Raw genomic sequence first — 19,109 nt, 5'->3', positions numbered from 1 at the left:
CTGCTGACCCTCAGGGCGCCTCGCCCTGCGGGTCAGCAGCCGAGTACCTTAGCCACTAGACTAGACAACATTCCCGCCTCCATCGGTTTCAGCATTTCCGATGGAGGCGGGAATGTTGTAGGCCCGTGTGCTCAGATTTAGGTGCACGTTAAAGAACCCCAGCTGGTCTAAATTTCCGGAGCCCTCCACTACGGCGTCTATCATAATCATATAGTGGTTTTGGGACGTTAAACCCCACATATCAATCAATCAATCATGCGCACCATAAATAGTGCTCAAAATTTAATTGCATGTGTTGTTTTCATCCTTGCTGTATTCCGTGCTGTTTATGATGTAAAAAAAAAGTAGCACGCTGAAGTGGTGCTGCTTTTGGGCAACAGTTGAAAATGGCGGGGTGCATGAATGCGGAATACTGCCGCTTACACTCAAATAACTCTTGTGGTCACCTCCCACTGTTTGCAGCATGTGTTGTGTATACACAGCTGCATATTTTCTAGCTAGAAAAATTTGATTTTAGGTGTTTCACGCCATTTTCCATGTAACTATTCCACAATTGCACACACTGATCAGCAGGCTTTCAATTGCGCTGAAGGACACAGGTGCCATAAAATTCATAGTCGATTCTTTCAAGAAACCGTATGTGAAGGCTGAAGCTTCATGCGTACATACACACACACATACCATATTGTTTTTTGTACTTTATGAAAGCTGCGAAGGTCTCATGTGCCTCCAAGCGTAACCTGTCTTATTTATTCTCCATCACCGCAAAAGTTTTGTGAGTTTCAAATAAAAGTACTTTGCGCATGGCCACTTTTGGGTAATTTTTTTGTGTAGGTGTTATTTGAGCAGCCTACAGTGTTTACTTTATAAGCCTGTATGTATATGTTGCATTATAAAGATGCAGAATGTGTGTAGCTGTACAATATAGATGAAGTGTAAAAATTAAGTGTGTCTATTGTAGTGTTCTTGCAACGAATCTTACCCCTGTATTCTAGAACGTCCCTCCACTAAACGCTTCACCTTCACTTGAGATGGCTGATGGGAGCGCCGTCTCTAAGCAGAGAAAATTGCTGCATGTCAGCAATAATCTGCTGTGATTCTCGAGTAGCGCAGCGTCGCTTTCAAACGAGCAGCGGCACAGTGCTCAACTCTGTCAAGTGAAGGGTGAAAGTCGAGTCGGGGAGCGTTTATGAATATGGGGGTTAGTTTTGTTGTCTTGTTAACCTGCCATTAACACTGGATTGATGCTACTTTGCTCTAGCTGTACAGTGCTCTCCAAGGCTCAAGGAGGCACCGCACGGGGAAGGCTTGGAGCAAACCATGCGTGAGTTTCCTTTCATTGTTACACTATGCACGTATTAAGTGATAGACTTTAATGTATGCTATTTGTATTGTGCAAGTTTTTGGGGACATACAACTTCCAACACTTATATGTTCTGACGAAAATCACGCAAGAATGAGAGAAGCTTGTGCAAATATTATGCAAGAGTGTAAGAAGCTTTTGCAGAAGTCTGTGAAATGAAGTTTTAAAATTTTGTGGCAATGTGTTATTGTACAGTGGTCAACAGTCTTGCTCAGCATGCTTGACTGCAGGGCTCCCGGCTGCACAGGCGCATCTACGGAGTGCCTGATGCATGATGGGCCAAATGTCAGCCTGCACACTGGTGTCTCTTATCCCCGTTTGTCTGTTACATCAGTGTCTCTTGTAAAGGGGATCAACTGTGCTACCTTTTTTTTTTTTCGAATGTAATGAGTTCTTTTTCCAGATTATTGTTGTTTTAAAGTAGAGCCTCACATTTCTATCAAATACTGAAGATTCTATTTTTCCTTCTAGATGCTATGAAGTCACTCCTTGTGTTACAATAGAGTGAACACTGTTATGAGAAAAGCTACTTTATGGAGTTAACTCACTCCATATTGACTAAACACACAGAATTGGTGAAAACTACACTCCATTCCAGCTGCATTAGGAATAATATTCATTTGCATACTTCTGTTTCTTTTGTTTGTTTGTTGGCTGGAGGTTTGGAGTATAGGGTGGCCAGAGGGCACTGTGTAGTCTTTTCTTCATCTTCCCAATTTTGTGAACATTAATTGATAGTCGTATGGGAAGCAGCCAGCATGCTGAAGCAGCGGTGCAAGCATACAAGATGTTCACCATTGCATGCAGTCAGTTGCTGTGAGCAACCTACTGCATACAATTAACTGCGAGTGGTGAACTAACGCTGCACTATGTGTGCCTCCTGGAAAGCTGCAATGGTAAAGTGCCACAATCGTATAGTAACATGGATAACATCGCAATTTGTTTGTTGAATAATTTTGCAACAGAATCAATGGAGTTTTGGATAAATTTGTGTATCTGCCTGGTTCATCAAAGCTACAGAGTCAAATGCGGTATATACTCGCGTTTCATGTGTACTTTTTTTGTCAATCCGGTCATGTGCGAAGCTAGTAGGAATCGCTTGCCTAAAAGCTCAACTGGGAATATATGTTGCAGGCGCTGTCACAGCTGTCTCAAAGCGGATTGTCATTTGTTTGCTAAGCCTGTTCAAATGCCCCCATTTTCTTGAAGTTCTTCCGAACAGTGCTCACAAAAACCAGTTCCCACAACAGGGTTATACCTGAGAACATAAGTACTCTCCAATAATTGTCAGGAACCCAACGTAAAGTAAGATGCAGACAAGGAAGCGCGATGCCAACACAGTGCTGTGTGTGTCGCCCTTCATGTGTGTGTGTGTCCATTCCTTGTCCCAGTCTTCTATTGCATTGTGTTCCCTCCGATATCTAACCAACACACCCAAGCTTCTATGCTAAGTCTTATTCAACGCACTCTTCTGCTGGCTCCCATACTGAATATTGCATGTCGAAGAACTCCACGCTGATGTGCTTAGCGGTAGCACGGTTTCAGTTTTCTTCGGTAAGCTTTATAACAGCAATCTGCCTCGTATATAATTATTGTAGCCTATCACAAGGAACGGTAAAAACGCAATGGCCAGATGGCGAAACCGAAAAAAAAAAAAAAAGAGTGCGAAAACCTGCCTCATCTAGTTGATGTGACAGGTCCTTGCACGCATTCAACATCTGTGCTGTGTCTCGAGAATACATTCTTGCCGTGGAAGAGGTGGGAAGATAGGAGGCAAACCTTTAGGCATTTCGAACTACACATAAACAGGTTTCAGTTTTCAAGTTCGATATTCTAGGGAAAGCATAAAAGTTCATGGAAGAAGGGACCTTGCACTCAGTCCATTTTGTGTAAGACTGCACTCGCCTGCTCGACAAGAGATGTGCCTGACCAGAGCATCATGAAGTCAAATGTGTCTGTGTGTGTGCTGGCAAGGTGGCTCGGGCTGGTTGGGGAGGGCAAAGTATGCGAGCAAAAAGTTTCTTGTAGTAAAGCAGGCTGGCTAATTATATTGTGAGCAAATTATGTGAGGATGCAAATTGTGCGAGTAAATATGGTATGTACTCTTGTATGTTTCAGCTCTATTGCTACGGATCCTGCGGATCCAACTTGGCATCCGGCAGCAACAAAGAGAGGTTCTGCAGGAGGTGCGACAGCTGAAGCACAAGGTACGGCTCTTGTCCGTGCCTCAGCACGCCCAGCCAGCACAGCGCCCCTCTGACCTTCCCCGGCTGCCTGCTGGTACAATTGGAGAAGCGGAGGCAGCAGAGGCAGCTGTGCAGAGTAAAGCTGTGGCTGCGGCTTTGGTGTATATTTCTTGATTTTTAATATGCCTATGTAACATGCAGAAATTTAGTACTGCTTTAAGATACTGTGTTTCGGGAAACAAACTAGTCAGGTTATCTCATGAGCCACTGTACTACAGTCGAATATGAATAATTCGTACTCAAAGAGGCCAGAAAATTTGTTCAAATTAAAAGAAGTTCAAAATAATGAAAGTTACCGTGATTACTTGAATCTAACACGCACCTTTTTTCCGGTTAAGAGAGTTCATAAATCGCATGTGCGTTAGAATCGAGTACGAAAAAAAAAAAATGAATATGGTCATTCTATTGCCATCGCCACTTACAAAATGGCCGCCCCCTACGTGCGTCGGCATGGCGCGTCGGTCATTTCTGCCTATGTATTTCCCATGCGCGGCACTTCATACGTGTGCTGAGGAGTTCGTCATCTTGTAGTACATTAGCATCGACGGCATGGTAGGGCCGACTCCAAAAACTCGACGAGTGCACCACAATGCTGCTTCTAAAAGAAAAGTCGTCGCGTGTGCCGGAACGGACAGAAATCGGGCTGCATCGCGGTCATTCGGAGTTCCCAAAACGTGCCTGCGGGACTGGCGGAAACAAAAGCAGAATATTGTCGACAGCAAAGATTCACGCAAAGGCTTCAGTGGACCACAGCAGGGTCGGTTTCCACAAATTGAAGAGCTGCTCGGCGAGTATGTGATTAATCGGTGAGCGGCACAGCGGCCCGTGATGACAGAACTGCTCCAAGTGCAGGCTATGCAGTTAGCCTTAGAAAAAGGGCTAATGCAGAGCCATTTTAAAGCGAGCAGGTGCTGGCTAACAAACTTTATGAAGAGAAAGGGCTTTTCCCTCCGAAGGCGAACGGGCATATGCCGGAAGTTGCCGGAGGAGTACGAAGAAAAGCTTCAGAGTCTTCAGAGGTTCCTCCTAAACTTGCGGCACAACAACGGCTACCTGCTTGGGCAAATCGGGAATGCCGATCACACGCCTCTTTACTTCGACATGCCTGGCACCACAACCGTCTAGGAGAAGGGGGCGAAGCAAGTTTGTGTACTGACATCGGGCCACGGTAAAACTAGAGTGACAGCAATGCTCTGTTGCACGTCAGATAGGCATAAGCTTCCCCCGTACTTCATATTTAAACGGAAGACGCTCTCAAAAAGAGTCGTTTTCGCGAGTGGTGTGATCAAGCGGGCCAACGAGAAAAAAGGGTGCGCGTTGCAACCGATGTCTTAGTTTTTTTTTTTTTTTTTTGTCGTGGAAACCGGGTGCGCGTTACAATCGAGGGCGCGGTAGAATAGAGTAAATACGGTAAATGAGCAGAGGGCTCACCATGCAGTGATGCATGTGCATGGAGAAGTTTTATTCACAAATTACAGGACATCCGTCATTAATTAACGTAGTCAATACATGTCTGTACACGTTGGCCTTGCAACGAGTCAACAAGTTTTGCGTGCAGTTTGCAAAGCATTTGTACTTCGGCTTCAGTATTCTCCTGGCAAAAGAAGTTGCGCGCGGCAATGTCCAGTGCTGACACTCTTCGAAGACAACTGTGTTTCCACTGTTACCATCTGCGCTGCAGCCGGAGCGTGGCCAGCGCATGATGAGAATGGAGGAGCGTCTCCACCTGGAGACAAGCAGATCGGCATTCGAGAGAGAAACACTCCGCGGCAGCTTTTTTTTTTTTCTCTCTTCATGCGCGGTGTTAAAAGGAGAAGAGTCTCTACATAGCAGGAATGAAAAACAGGAAAGCGTGACACCGGCGCATTGCAGATCGGCATGAGAGAGCCAACTCTCTGCGACAGCTTTTTTTCTCCTCTTTCTCTTCATGCGCAGTGTTAAGAGAAGGGTCTCTACGTGGCAGGGACGGAAAAAGCCGAAGCGGGGCACAGGAATGTCGCAGATTGGCATTTGGCAAACATTCCACCGCAGTCTTTTTTTTTCCTTTTCTTCATTTTCTTCTTCAAGCACAGCGATGAGGTGTCTGAAGTGCCACCGCAGGATTGGGCCGGGTGCTGAGAGCATTTTCGGAGCGCGGTATAGCTTTGATAGGACCACAGCGTCAGTTCGAATTAAGTGTGTTGGAATTAATGAAATTCGACTGTATTTACTATAGTCTGTGAAGTCCGAGTGAACTGTCCTAAGCTAGCAGACGATGTAGGCGGCATCGTGTGTTTGATGGGCAGTGACTAGCAATAGCCTGCTTAAAACAGACATTCAGTAATTTTGTTCATTTATCACCCTATTTCGTGTCCGCTGCGGCTCTCTCTACTTTGAGCTACAGTTCACCCTGCCTTGTGTTAGCCGATTTCTTACTTTTTTAAAAATCTAACATGCACCCAATTTCGCAGTGTGAAGAAAAATGCACCTTTGTTTATTGTGATGAGATTTCTATAGCGACATGCCTCTTTGTTGGCTATCACAGAAAAATATAAACAGCAAATGGTGCGACCATCTAGTGCGACCTTTATTTTTCTATCAGTTTCATCTATGACCAAGATTTGGTCGCTCTAAGGTTGCCTCTTAGTACGCCTTGATCATGTTCATTTATCTTGTTGTGGTCTGCTTACAATGCATTGATTAAAAACATGTCCAAGCTTCTTTTTGAACTCCACATATTTTATCGTTTTTCACCTGTAGAAGCTACTCCTGGTCAACATTCAGGCAAAGACATTGTAACCTCGAAGAAACGTGTATTGGAATTTGAGCACTGTACAAAGTAATTATACTATTTCATAGCTAGAATCAATATTTATTAAGGGTTATAACAGTGTTGTATTTGATTTCATAACAGCGAAACTGCATTCAGAGAAGGACTCTGAAAGGTTCTCACACTGAGTGTGAGAGGGCTGATGTGGAAACCATTTTAGGTCAAGTGAGTTGAAGTTAGCGTAAAAAACAACGAAATGTTGTGATGCCCCAAAATTCAAGCTGTTGTTTTCAGTGTCCTCTTCTTGCAGATTTTTATCATGAAAACATTTCGATGTGCTGTTGCGTTTATCCCATCTATGCTTCTTGAATTTTTTTACAGCGCAAGCACCTCCTGCAGATTGGGGGACGTGGCCTCCGAGAAATTGGTGTGAATGCCATGAAGGCTGTATTGGCACATGATGTGCAAGTGCTGTACAGCCTTCATGGCAGAAAAGAGAAAAGGGCCTTTGTGAACCTGAGGCTCTGTAGATTAGTGACAGGTTAGACTTGTTCATTGTTTTATGTGTGTACCCTTGTGTATTCTCTGTACTGCAGTGCTTCATGTGTACTATGGTATTTCTGTTCTTGTATGCAGATGTCATCTGCCAAAAAGCAGGGTGCAACCAGGCGGAGGCCCTCAACTTTATTAAGAGGTGGCTGCCAGGGTCTGGTGATCGCTGTGGGGGCAGGAAGCGGCGCTTCAGAGAAGCATTTGTTGTGGAGCAGCCCGATGATCCCCACTCTCTGAGTGCAAATTATCGGCTGCTCGCGGCAGCTGGCTTCCTGCCCAGCCACAGCAGCCAGGGCCTTGACAGCACCACTGTCACTGTGCCCCCAACGCAACCTGACCTGCAGTAGAGCGGGCCTTGTTTAGTTGTGTATATATATTTTTCAATGTATACATTTTTTGTTGTACCAAATAAATAAAAAAAAACAAAGAATAAATAGTCTGCAGACTGTCGGTGGTGCACTGTTCGGCTAGCTTATGCTGATTCAGAAGCACCATCACCATGTTTTAGTTACAAAAAATGCTCTAAACTATGAATATTCTCGATTACCATGTGGGGGACTTATGTGGGGATTGCAAGTGGGGGACATACGCTTTCAACATTTACTTCCTAACAACTTTTTTCGATCTGCTGTACCAAATACCAGTACCAAATAAAGCACTCGCTATTGCAAAAGATAAATTGGTAAAAAAGTAAACTACACTTCTAGTGTTAGCAAAGGGAATGAGGTATAAAAGATGAAATAGATCGAGTAACTGCTTTCAGTTTTCAGCATTCAATTTTCTGTTGCCCCAAGTATACAGGGCTGCAAAGCTACAAGAGCGGGTCATCGAGGCATATTGTTTAAATCTTCGGTAAGAAAAATTCCCTACTAAGAATGGTTAAATAATGGCAAGCCAATCAGTAGCCAATATTCGTCGTGCAGGAAACATCGGTGTAATAACGGCATTTGATTGGCTGCAATGTGGCCCTGGATTGGTCCAATGTCGGTCGTACATCCGTAGCCAATATTCGTCGTGCAGCAAACATCGGCGTAAAAATGGCATGTGATTGGCTGAAATATGGCCCAATGTTGGCCGAACATTGGCAGCTTTGTCGGCAATACGATGGGCCTTCGTCGGCCCAATGTTGGTTGCATACTGGCTAAAACATCGGCAAAACGTCGGCCCATCATTGGCTTGAACGTCGGCCCGACATTGGAAGAAGTTGCACTTCCGACGTCGGCCCGACGTCGGTGCCGATGTTAGCCGATGTTGGTCCAAGATTGGTCCAACGGTGGCGTGCTGCCTGGGTACTTGTTTACATGAATGCAACTACTGGTGCATCGCATCTATTTACATGAGTTTGCTGAACCAACTCACCAAGGAAAAAGTTTAAAGAAGGTGTATTGTACTAACGCACCAGGCGGAATGGATTTCGAGGGGTAATTGAACTCACAGACCCTAAATCAAAGGGAGAGTAACGACGGCCCTTTGTCATAGCTGCTTCGATTATGTTGAAGATCTATCATTTTGTCCGAATTGTCATAGTCTCTCTTGCCGACACTTGCCTTGTGAAGCGAGAGGTGGGGCTATTTGGACACATGCGTGATGTTCCCGTGAAAGGGATGACGGCCAAGCTCGTACTGCCCCTTGCTGAACCGGACAGAGCCGATAGCAAAAACGACAGAAGAGAGACAGTTCAACATTGAAGGACAAAACATGCTCAGCCACCTAACCCATTTGTGAAAAATAAAATGAACTTTTTCTAGCATTCAGAAATCTCACCATCATCAAATTACCGATAAGAACTCCCATAGCACAGTAAGTTCTTATCTGCGAGCACACCCTCCGACCCCGCGTGGCAGATAGGGGGCAGAAAACGGGGTAAGCTTGACAGAAACAACGCCTCTCGTTCTGTTGCATGCAATAAACGCGGCTTGTGAGGCATGAAATTTGCACAGTAGTTTTTTAAGACGTTTCGCGCACCTTCGCTGGAATACTTGGAGGGGTGAACGTGCCTAGAACTAGGAAACCAGTCTGTGAAAAAATTCGTGCGAAAAACATTTAAAAAAGCCAACTTCTGCGAAGTGTCTGCTCTCGGAACCCCTTCTCTAATAACCTCACTACTCACTGCTCCAATATGTAACCGCCATGGTGAACAGAATAGCTCGCACCCGACAGAACAAGAAAAAGTTTCACTGGGGAAGGGCGCAGCGTCCCAGCACTATAGTAAACGCTCGCCCATGAGCATTGCAGAGCTGTTGTACTGTGCCACGGTAAAGCGAAAATGGACACCAGAGGCTCCTTTAAACGGAAAACCGATACTGACACTGCGCCACGTTTGACGAAGAAGATATAACTTTCCGAGCGGTACCACGATTTTCAATCCAAAGATACTTCTATAGCACCTCCACCAAACTTGAAGAGCCTCTAACATCGAGGCACCATCTCGACATCGGCTGTGCCCTCAAATCAACTCCCGCAGGTAAGCTTCACACAGCAAACAGTATACAGTCTTTGCCACAGAAAATGTTTGATCACACCGGCAGTTCTAACGAAAAAAGGCTATTGGAATTCAATTCATTGCTTTTTTTTTCCTTACTCTTTGAGGACAAGCACTCAGCGTGGTCCCGGCCTTAGCATGCCCCACTATAGGGGTCAGCTAACCGGCAACATGCATGCCTCTTGTGTTAATTACTTAGTGTGCTCCTTGTTTTGGCCCTTAATGTGGTAAACCAGATTTGGGCTAGCTTCATAAAAAGCTAGCAATTTAAGTTTAACATTGCGTAGCAGATGGTCCTGTCGGTCTCGTACCGGGGAGCCAGATGCTGCAACCTGCACTCGTGACGATGTAATCGTCCGAAGGAAACTGCAACATGCACCGTATTAGTTTAAAATAAAAGTTCCATAGGAGTATCACATCCTTGTTCATGTAGGAAGGCTCATCATCACGATGCACAGTACTGCACCTTCATTAAACGATCAGTTAACTCAAAAGGGTACGACAATTACCGCTTTACTTAGTTTCGAAAATATGCACACAATTTCTCATAAGTAGATGCTATCCAAGAACTTTTCAATTGACTACGCTTTTTGTTCTAGTCTGCAAAGATAACGCCTTTCGTGATGTTAAGACTAACGACAAATTTATTGATAAGCTCTGGGACCAAAATATACCGACAGTTCTCAAATAAGGCCAACCGAACTCCGGTTTCTGTCCCACACCCAAGATTGCGCCGAAGACAAAAATGAATGGAAGTTTTTGTGGCAGTTATCAAAAAAGGAACGTACAATTTTGTATATTTTACTTGTTTGCAAGGCTGTTGACGGCCCCGTTGCTATCAATATTTGACTATCGGTTTCACCAAGCCATATCTAGCATTGAGTTTTATATTAAAGATCACATAGAAAAGGTTGAGATATTTTCACAACTTCAGTTAAATAATGGTCGCTAAATTGTCCGATGGTACCGAATTATTTTTACCCACATCCAGCATCGCTAGCCTTGCAGTAAACGTGTACCAAATATATGTTTTGAAATGACTCCTGAAAAGTGGCGCCATGTGCGAATTTCCGGCATGTATGGGTCCAGTAACAATTTCAAGTAAAACTTAGAAGAAATGTATTGATTGATATGTGGGGTTTAACGTCCCAAAACCACCATATGATTATGAGAGACGCCGTAGCGGAGGGCTCCGGAAACTTCCACCACCTGGGGTTCTTTAACGTGCACCCAAATCTGAGCACACGGGCCTACAACATTTCCGCCTCCAATAGAAATGCAGCCGCCGCAGCTGGGATTCAATCCCGCGACCTGCGTGTCAGCATCTGAGTACCTTAGATACTAGACCACCGCGGCGGGGCAAACTTGTAAGAAATGTAAATCGCGAAGAACAATACGGTGATTCCACACCGACGCTAGCTAATGTAACACTTATTGTTCCCGTTTTTTTAGTTGCAGACAATGACTTAAACGTAAACAGAAACTTCGAATTAGCCCTTGGACGCCTCCAGATACGCCGGGCATTTATAAAGCGGATGCTGCAGAGCTGGATCAAGCTAGGGCATTTCGACCGGCGTGGCTATCACAGTATCCGTGGTTTGCGTGTTTCGGTGTGCTTAAGGCTGCACTCTGCCACCAATGTGTCGTTTTCAAGCCAGTGACGGGGAAAGGGCGACAAGGAGCTTTGATCATCAGTTCACTGAGTACAAAATCTGTCACAAGTCCGCCAAGGAGCAAGAAAAGTGCGAATAGCACAAGGATGCAACCGAAAGAAGATACAACTTTCTTCGCCTCTTCAACAAGGCAACCGATGTCGTACTGCAGCTGGACACAGCCGTAAAGGAAGAAACAGAATGCAATAAGCCGAAACTGGTCTCCATTACAGCGGCTGTGCTTTTCTGTGGCATGCATTATTTGCCTCTGCAAGGTAAACAATCGCAACGAGGGATTTCTCAGGACCTCCTCAGGTTTCGCGTCAACGCTAGGGACCACGCGCTGCAAGCACATCTCAACAAGAGCGCCAAGAACGCAAAGTACACATCAGCGAGCGTTCAAAATGAGCTGATCAAAATCGGCGAAAAAATTAATCTTGAAAAAATTAATGAGCCATTGCACTCTGTGAAAGTGGATGACCAGCATAGCTGCTGTGTAGCAACTTATTTTTCATTTATATATAAATTGATTTATAATTTTCTACTTTAGCGTATGCTCTTTTAAAGCAATTCCACTTCAATTCACAGGGCCAGAAGAGCAGAACGTAGGTTTACTTGTGTATTTAGATATGTTTTGTTAATTTCATTTTTATAACTTTCTTGTTGAGAGGACCAGTGGTGAGTGGTGGGGTCCACAATTTCTGTGGCACACACCTGCTAGGGGTTTTGTGGTAGGTAACTATGGACTTAAGATACGTTCATACTTGATATTACTCTCAGGCTCGCAGTAATGCCAACCAATTTGCACAGTTAGCCAGCTGATGTTTAGCTTAGTCTGCATGGCCACAATCAATTTTTTTTTTAACTGAAGGTTGGGGCCATTTATGACGACGATATTTTTCTGTTGAATAGGTAGCTGCGACGTAGGTGACTGTTGGCAGAGTTACGAATGGCTTAGTTACATACAGCTACGCTGTAAAAGCAAAGGACCAAGCAGTGAGCGATGGAATGGAAAGGAAAAGAGAATACCGAAAAATACTGAGCACCGCCCCCCCATGGTGAAAGATAATCCAACTAGATTTGGAAGGGGTCCCATTAACACTTACTTCAGATCTGAAAAAAGGAGTGGGGGCGCTGGCTCGTCACATTATGATAGATAAGAAAGTAAACAGGCATAGCCAATATTCATAGTGAGATTAAGGAGGGAAAAGTAAATGCAAAGGGTGGGAAACGTAATTCGTAGGACGCACAATTAGTAGTAAGTTAAAGCCAGAATGGATACTAAGGGAGGGGTGAGTTACATAGCTGAGGGAAGCGATGAATAGGGTGAGGTGATGAAATCAAGAAATTCACAAGAATAAAATCGCAAAAGATGCGGTAAATTAGATATCATTGAGAGAGGCTTTACTCCAGCAGTGGCCATCGGACAGGCAAAGGATGATGATTATAGTGGGTAGTACTTTGTCTGGAGCAGAAACTGTAATAAATGTTTTTGTGGCCACTTGTGGAGATGCGCTGGAGCTCTGAATGGACACTGAACAGATAATTAGCTCATGCTGGCAAAGTGTACTTCAGGCATCTCTCACATAGTACATGTTTCATGACATTAAAAGCTGGTGCACTACCACGGCAAGTTTAAACCTAGAGCCAGAGCAAGAACACAGCGACGGTGGGTAACAGCAAAGATCACAGGCATGTTAATCAATAATGGACAACGTTTTATAACAGCAACAGCCTGAACAAAGACGTTCCCACACAAGACCTTGAGATGTACTTTGTCGTCTTTTATGAAAGGAAACACATGAGCACATGGCCGGCACTCTGCGGCCGCCGCCTTCAGCGCCATCAACAGACAGCAAAAGAAAACATGTTTGATTTTTGCCGTCACCTATTGGTGAACCAAATAACCAGTCAGGGCACGTAAACAAGCACTGCTGAATTACGCTCCCACTTCTACCATGCAACCAGCGATGCCTGCAATGCATCGTCTGCTGCGAACAAATACAGGGTGGTGTGCCAGCACTTGCTACATGTTTTTGCACTGTCTCTCGGCTTACGTGAGTTGCGCTTTGACAAAAACAGAGATGTACAGGTGAGAGGGATGCACGCAGGTGGAGGTGTGGTGGTTGTTTATGAATGAATGATACAGAGTGTCATTCAGTCATATCCTGTATCATCCAAGCTCCATGGCTTCTCCTTGGAGATTGTATACTTCCATAAGCCACCAATCAATACGTTTCTAAGAAGCTGATTCGCAGCATTATAGTTCTCCAGTGAACAAAGATGAGAATGTTCATGTGATCATCCTTTAGCTTCCGCTGTCATCTTCCCTGGGTTGTAAATAAATACAGAAATGATATTTTCTCGTGAAAGTCCCTGAAGGAAAAGACTGAGACCTCCTTGCCTGGTACTAATCTCAGAATTCGAGCATGTTCGTCCAAGGGCATGAGTGGACATCAAGTAAACGATGGTGGCGATTCCACATTGTCACTACGTATATACAAAACTATGTGCAGCCCCCAATTCCCTGAAAACTGCTGCACAGTTTTCAGGCGAGCGGCAGCATTGTTATAAGTTGAGTTGGTGGACCAAGTTCATGTCGAGGAACATCTAGGAATACAGAGACAAAGAAAGCACTGACTGCGCTAGTTTACACGAGTAACATGGGGGCTTGCCGATGCTGCGGGAGAAAACTTTCGCATACTCAATCCATTGCGACTATAAAACTGCGCGAAAAAGTGACCAGAAACAGAGCAGGAATGCACACAAGCGCAGACTAGCAACTGAAAGTTTATTGAAGGATACACATATATAACTAGCACAAAAAAAATGACGTGAAAGATTAGAGGTTGGCAGTGAAATAATCTATCTCTCGTTGGTTCAAAGTCACTGAACGCCTCGCAACACATGTGTCGCCATACTTTAGTATGTAAAAAGCCTCAGCAACTTCTCTCGCTGTTTTATCCCTGCACCGGGACGACACCCTTGTTTTGCGAAGTAATGGGTAACACTTGCAATCCCTGCAATGTAGGCGCAGATTCGACAAAGGGTGGGTCTTCAGCGATTCCTCGCGATCCATTAGTCTGTTATTCAAACACCGTCTAGTTTGTCCAATATAGCACTTACCACATGACAAGGGGATAAGATACACCGCACCCATTCCACATTCAACAAACGTTTCCCGGTGGTTGACCTCACAATCACACCACTTTTTTTCTATGCCTTCAATTTTCTTATCCACCGCTGTGCAGACTTTGCCCAACTTATTCCTGAATGAAACAACCAGGTCAACATTTCTTGTCACTTTTTCGCGCATTTTTGTAGTTATGATTTACCAACTCGCCCAGCTCAATCCATTGCTTGATGACTTGATAAGAAGCAATATGCACGTGCTTAGTTCAGTTTTTTTTTTGTGAGCCACGAGGAAGAGAACCATCAAGATGGCACACGTGTTCCACTTGAGGAACGAGAAAAACTTAAGCTCTGCATTGCTGGCTGCAGTTAGCGACATATTGCCTCTATTATGAAAAGGCCCCTAGAACAGTAATTAGTATAGTGTAAGCCTTTAAAAAAAGAACACCGTGTGAAGGACGCTCCACACAGACGGAGACCACGGGCAAGGACTGCGGATGAAGACCATGAATTTGTAGCTGCAAGAGCAGCGAGACCACTGATAACATCTCGTAAAATGCTATAGGAACTGAGTATTAGGGCATGCACGATAACTGCGAAGCATCGCCTCGCAGAAGCTGGCCTAAGATAGAGGGTTGCATGCAGGAAACCTCTGATGCGAAAAACAAACCAAGCAAAACAGCTGCGATTTGCAATGGACCACGAACCTTGGACTATTTCTGACTGGGAGAATGTTTTCACTGATGAGAACTTGTTCACGACCCGGTGGGACCAGAGGCATAGAGTGTGGCCCCCAGGAAACAGTCGGTAGGTGAGGTTTATTGTGTAAAAATATTAACTAAAAATGTTTAAAAACCTCTACTAGACAATTGCCATTTTTATGCATTTTACGGTATTGTAGTGTTTCATATCACATATATAAAATAAAGAATTTCACATTTAGGGTGCGGTATGATTATGTTCACTTGTGTTATTATATGGCTGTGTTTGGTCTTATCACTAACATTATTATCGTCATTCGTATTAGTTCATATTTAAAGCATGTTTGGCATATCCTGAAAGTATAGACACTGAAAAGGTGGCAGTAGGCTGACTGCTGCCACAGACAGAGGCACACCGCCAGCCCAAGTGCTGTCTCAAGATGAGATAATACAAACAACAGTTAGTTTAATGGTATAGGAACACGATTAAAAACATAAAGTAGTACTTTAGGTAGACATGGATAGATTTTATAAGTATGCGTACTATGTAACCCAATAGAGTTACACATTGTTGGCGTAAATGAAGTGTACTCAAGATAAGTAAAGTGACTGTTGATCAGCAGCGAATGGGCAATATAATGATGCTTTTATACAGTTACAGATCAGAATACCTCCAGCAAGTGGTGGCAAATAGCCATTCAGCAGTGTGCGTTTGGAGTCTTGTTACCAAAGAAGGGCTTTGTCCACTAGTCCACATAGTACACAGTCCGAGTGCTACTGCTTGATCCTGGACGACATGATGGTGTTCTAGTTCCTGAATGGTCCTTTCCCAGAGGGCGATTTCGTCTTATTCCCCTGTGAGACGTGGCATCTTAAATGCACTTTGAGCGAGTACACTTAGCTACGAGTGCCATTAGTGCACTGTCACAAGAGCAAGTTTAGTGTCACTCGCTGCACTTAGCCGGCAAGTGTGTTCCCCAACCTTACTTCACTGTGACGAAGTGTGTAGCCTTGGTACCAATGGCTTACACATAAATACGCTGTTGCCTAAAGCCGCGCTCATACTATTTTTAAACTACTGTTTCCTTTACAAAGGATAATGCTATGTATTAAAACAAGTCATAAATAAAAAAAATCCACGCTACTCTAACGATCGAGCCGGTTGCAGCAACGCCCGCTAGGGGGATGCAGCAGCAAATGCTGTGCGATAGCTGCATGTGTTATGCTGTTTACTTCTAGGCACACTTGCACATGTGTAGGCGAGTCGTTCTGCAGTCGTTTACGATGGCGTATGTAACTGGTGCTTCTTCCATGAAGACGTGTTCAGACTATGAGACATTGGCGCAAAAATAAATATATGTTGCGCTACGAACCCGTCAATTACCACTATCATCATTTCCAAAGTACACTTCGCTTTCTCACATAGCAGCAAACCGCCAAAATGACACTTTGTGAGCGTAAGTAGACTCGCACAAAGTGCAATTGAGTTGTTACGTGTGACAAGGGTATTACAGCAAGACAACTCGCCTGTTCACACATCCCAAAAGGTAACAAACTTTTTCGAGGGTCGTGGCATCAACACTCTCAACTGGCCACTCCAGTCTCCAGACCTTAACATCATAGAGAATGTGTGGGGCCTCTTCAAAACAGTGCTAGCGAGTCAGTCTCTGCATGAAGGCTTTGCTGACAACCTGACGACGATATGTGGGGTTTAACATCCGAAAACCACCATATGATTATGAGAGATGGCGTAGTGGAGGGCTCCAGAAATTTTGACCACCTGGGGTTCTTTAACGGGCACCCAAATCTGAGCACACAGGCATGCACCATTTCCGCCTCCATCAGAAATGCAGCCACCGCTGCCGGGATTCGATCCCGCGACCTGCGGGTCAGCAGCTGAGTTCCTTAGCCACTAGACAAATGCGGCCGGGCCTTTGCCGACAACCTCTGGGGTGCCATAAAGGAGGAGTGGCAGTGGCTGAGAAGCGATAGGTCACCGACGGCTGCCTTGTACAACTCGCTGCTCTCAGGAATGGCAGCTGTTGTCGCAACAAATGGGGATGCCACCAGGTATTCAGAGGTGTCTCGTAACATCACAATGCAGTTGTACTTCCTTGGTGTTTAAGACAGAAAAAAATATTTGCTATTTTTATGTAAGCATAATAATATGTGTCATGGCGTTTTGTGATCACAACTTTTCTCTGATAATTGCTAACATATAAAACTTTTTTTTCTTCAAGTTTTCTTTACCCCGGAACATATAGCTTGCTGTCACCATGGTAAGGGTGCTTTATTCTTGGCGTCACAGCAGCAAGCGCACATATACGAAATGCCAAAGTACTTTTTTTTTTCGCTGACAGATGGGCACATTCGAAGTGAGATTCAATATCGAAAGACAGTTTTCACAGGGTACACCGATACACTTCACAATATGAAAACTATAACCACGCCTCAGCCCAAATGCATCCCTCTTGCCTAGGCATGTGCAACTGGCATAAGCGAATTGCACTTCTAGCGAGTTGCGAGTGACAGTGCTTCTACGAATATACTGTATTCGTGCACCACACTTGATTTGTTTGCAGCAGACGACGCGCTGTAGGTATCGCCGATTGCGCTATCAGAGTGGGAGCGTATCAAGCAGCACTTCTGCCAGCCACAGCCAGTCCGAAGGCAAGCGTGCGCCTTGAGGCTGGCCATTTTGTTCGTCGATAGAAGACTGTGAAAGTGAACATGCTTTTTATCGCTTTAGCGGCCACCGCAAAGCGCCAGTCACGTGCTCCCTTTCATAAAGGACAACAGAGAACACTGTAAGTAGGAGAGAGAGAGAACATGGTGCGAGAGTAGCAAAATAAGTCGCCAAACGAGTGGCAGCCGCATTGTTGGTCATTAAATGCCCGTAACACTGCGACTGTAACATCGTCCTGAAAGGTTCTTGCATTGTACTAAGTGAAAAAACAGTGTTTTATGAAATGAACAAGAAAGGTAGACACACAATGCTGTGTGTGTCTACCTTTCGTGCCTGTGTCAGAAAGCTCAGTTTTTGTACAATGCCCCACCAACTGGCCTAACGTTATCCACGTCTAAAGCTTTCGGAGCTTCACGTTCACTGTAGGCTTGTGTCCTTGGGGAGGTCTAGGGCCATTTAAGCCTCTGTCTGAACAATGGTTCACGAGTGGACACAGTTAAGTGCAGAGATTTCTGTGTCTTTTTAACTGTCATGCCTTTTGGGCGGTACTAGCCTATTATGATTATTTTTAGTGGGTATTTCGTTAATGACACAAATTCGGAAGCCACTATTTTCATACGGCTACATTCTCACCTCGACAAATGTTTTTTTCTTTGTCCTCTTAGGCTTCTTTCCAGCTGGCACCTTGGCGTCACTCCCAGCGTCGTTTTCGGCATCCGACTCATCGCCTTCGCTCTCCTCGGTTGAAAAGTACTCAAATTACGATACGCAAAGGTAAACATACAATCTGTCACTCTAGTAAACCGCGTGACATCAGTACGCACACTAATGTTTAAGCTGTGACATTATATGACGATAAGTTTCACGGGGCAACACAACAGAATGTAGAATCTAGAGCAACAATGACAGAAACCAGCCGCCGCGCTATAGCAGAGCAGTAGTACAAAACAGTGTAAGCATCGATTGCCTACAAAGATAACATAAGACGTATATGATCTACAGACTGCGCTTGCGACGATTTCGCCGCATCCTGCTAGCTTGCTTGTTCCTTAAAAGTGGTTCCTACCCTCTACGGGGAATTGGCCAAGATACGAGAGAATGAGTCTCGAGCTCGGCAGCACGTACCCGATGGAACGTAGTCGTCATCTTCACTTTCAGAGCTATCGGCTGGCTTCGTCGAGTCAAAAGTGGACATTCTGAAATTTCAAAAACTGCTTTACTCAGTAAGTCTTTCTGCTGTCTCTAAACAACTGGTTCAGAACGCGATTTAAGTGCGCGTAACTAACATACGTATGAAAGCGCGCAACTGGCACAACGCCAACAATCGATATTTATAGCGCGAAAACAAAACGACGACACAGAGACAAAAAGGACACGAAAGACACGAGCTTCTCGTCCCTGTGTAGTCGTTTTGTTTTCGCGCTATAAATATCGTCCTGCCATACCAACGAGCCCAAGCTGCCACACTGCCAACAATCGATCTTGGATTGTCTTGCGACTTAGGGTCGGTAACGGCTACTATGGTGCCCTACCTTCTGTTCTGAAA

The 19,109-nt window shown here is 44.7% G+C and overlaps 1 protein-coding gene across 2 annotated transcripts; it reads left to right on the top strand.

Moving 5' to 3' along the window:
• The first annotated feature begins 225 nt into the window (after window positions 1–225).
• LOC142796018 (uncharacterized) lies at window positions 226–7,344 on the top strand. Of its 2 annotated transcripts, none has more exons than XM_075886173.1 (4): window positions 226–1,324; window positions 3,482–3,708; window positions 6,740–6,899; window positions 6,995–7,344. In XM_075886173.1, exons 1-4 carry the CDS (start codon window positions 1,321–1,323, stop codon window positions 7,255–7,257), a joined length of 654 nt encoding a protein of 217 aa, XP_075742288.1. In that variant the 5' UTR covers window positions 226–1,320; the 3' UTR covers window positions 7,258–7,344. The 2 variants fall into 2 exon arrangements, with proteins under 2 accessions (XP_075742288.1, XP_075742289.1); XM_075886174.1 differs by having other exon boundaries at window positions 236–1,324; window positions 3,482–3,570.
• The last annotated feature ends 11,765 nt before the right edge of the window (window positions 7,345–19,109 follow it).

Source organism: Rhipicephalus microplus, unplaced genomic scaffold (genome assembly GCF_043290135.1).
Source record: "Rhipicephalus microplus isolate Deutch F79 unplaced genomic scaffold, USDA_Rmic scaffold_1021, whole genome shotgun sequence".
Lineage (NCBI taxonomy): Eukaryota > Metazoa > Arthropoda > Arachnida > Ixodida > Ixodidae > Rhipicephalus > Rhipicephalus microplus.
This window is presented reverse-complemented; position numbering and strand designations above follow the sequence as displayed.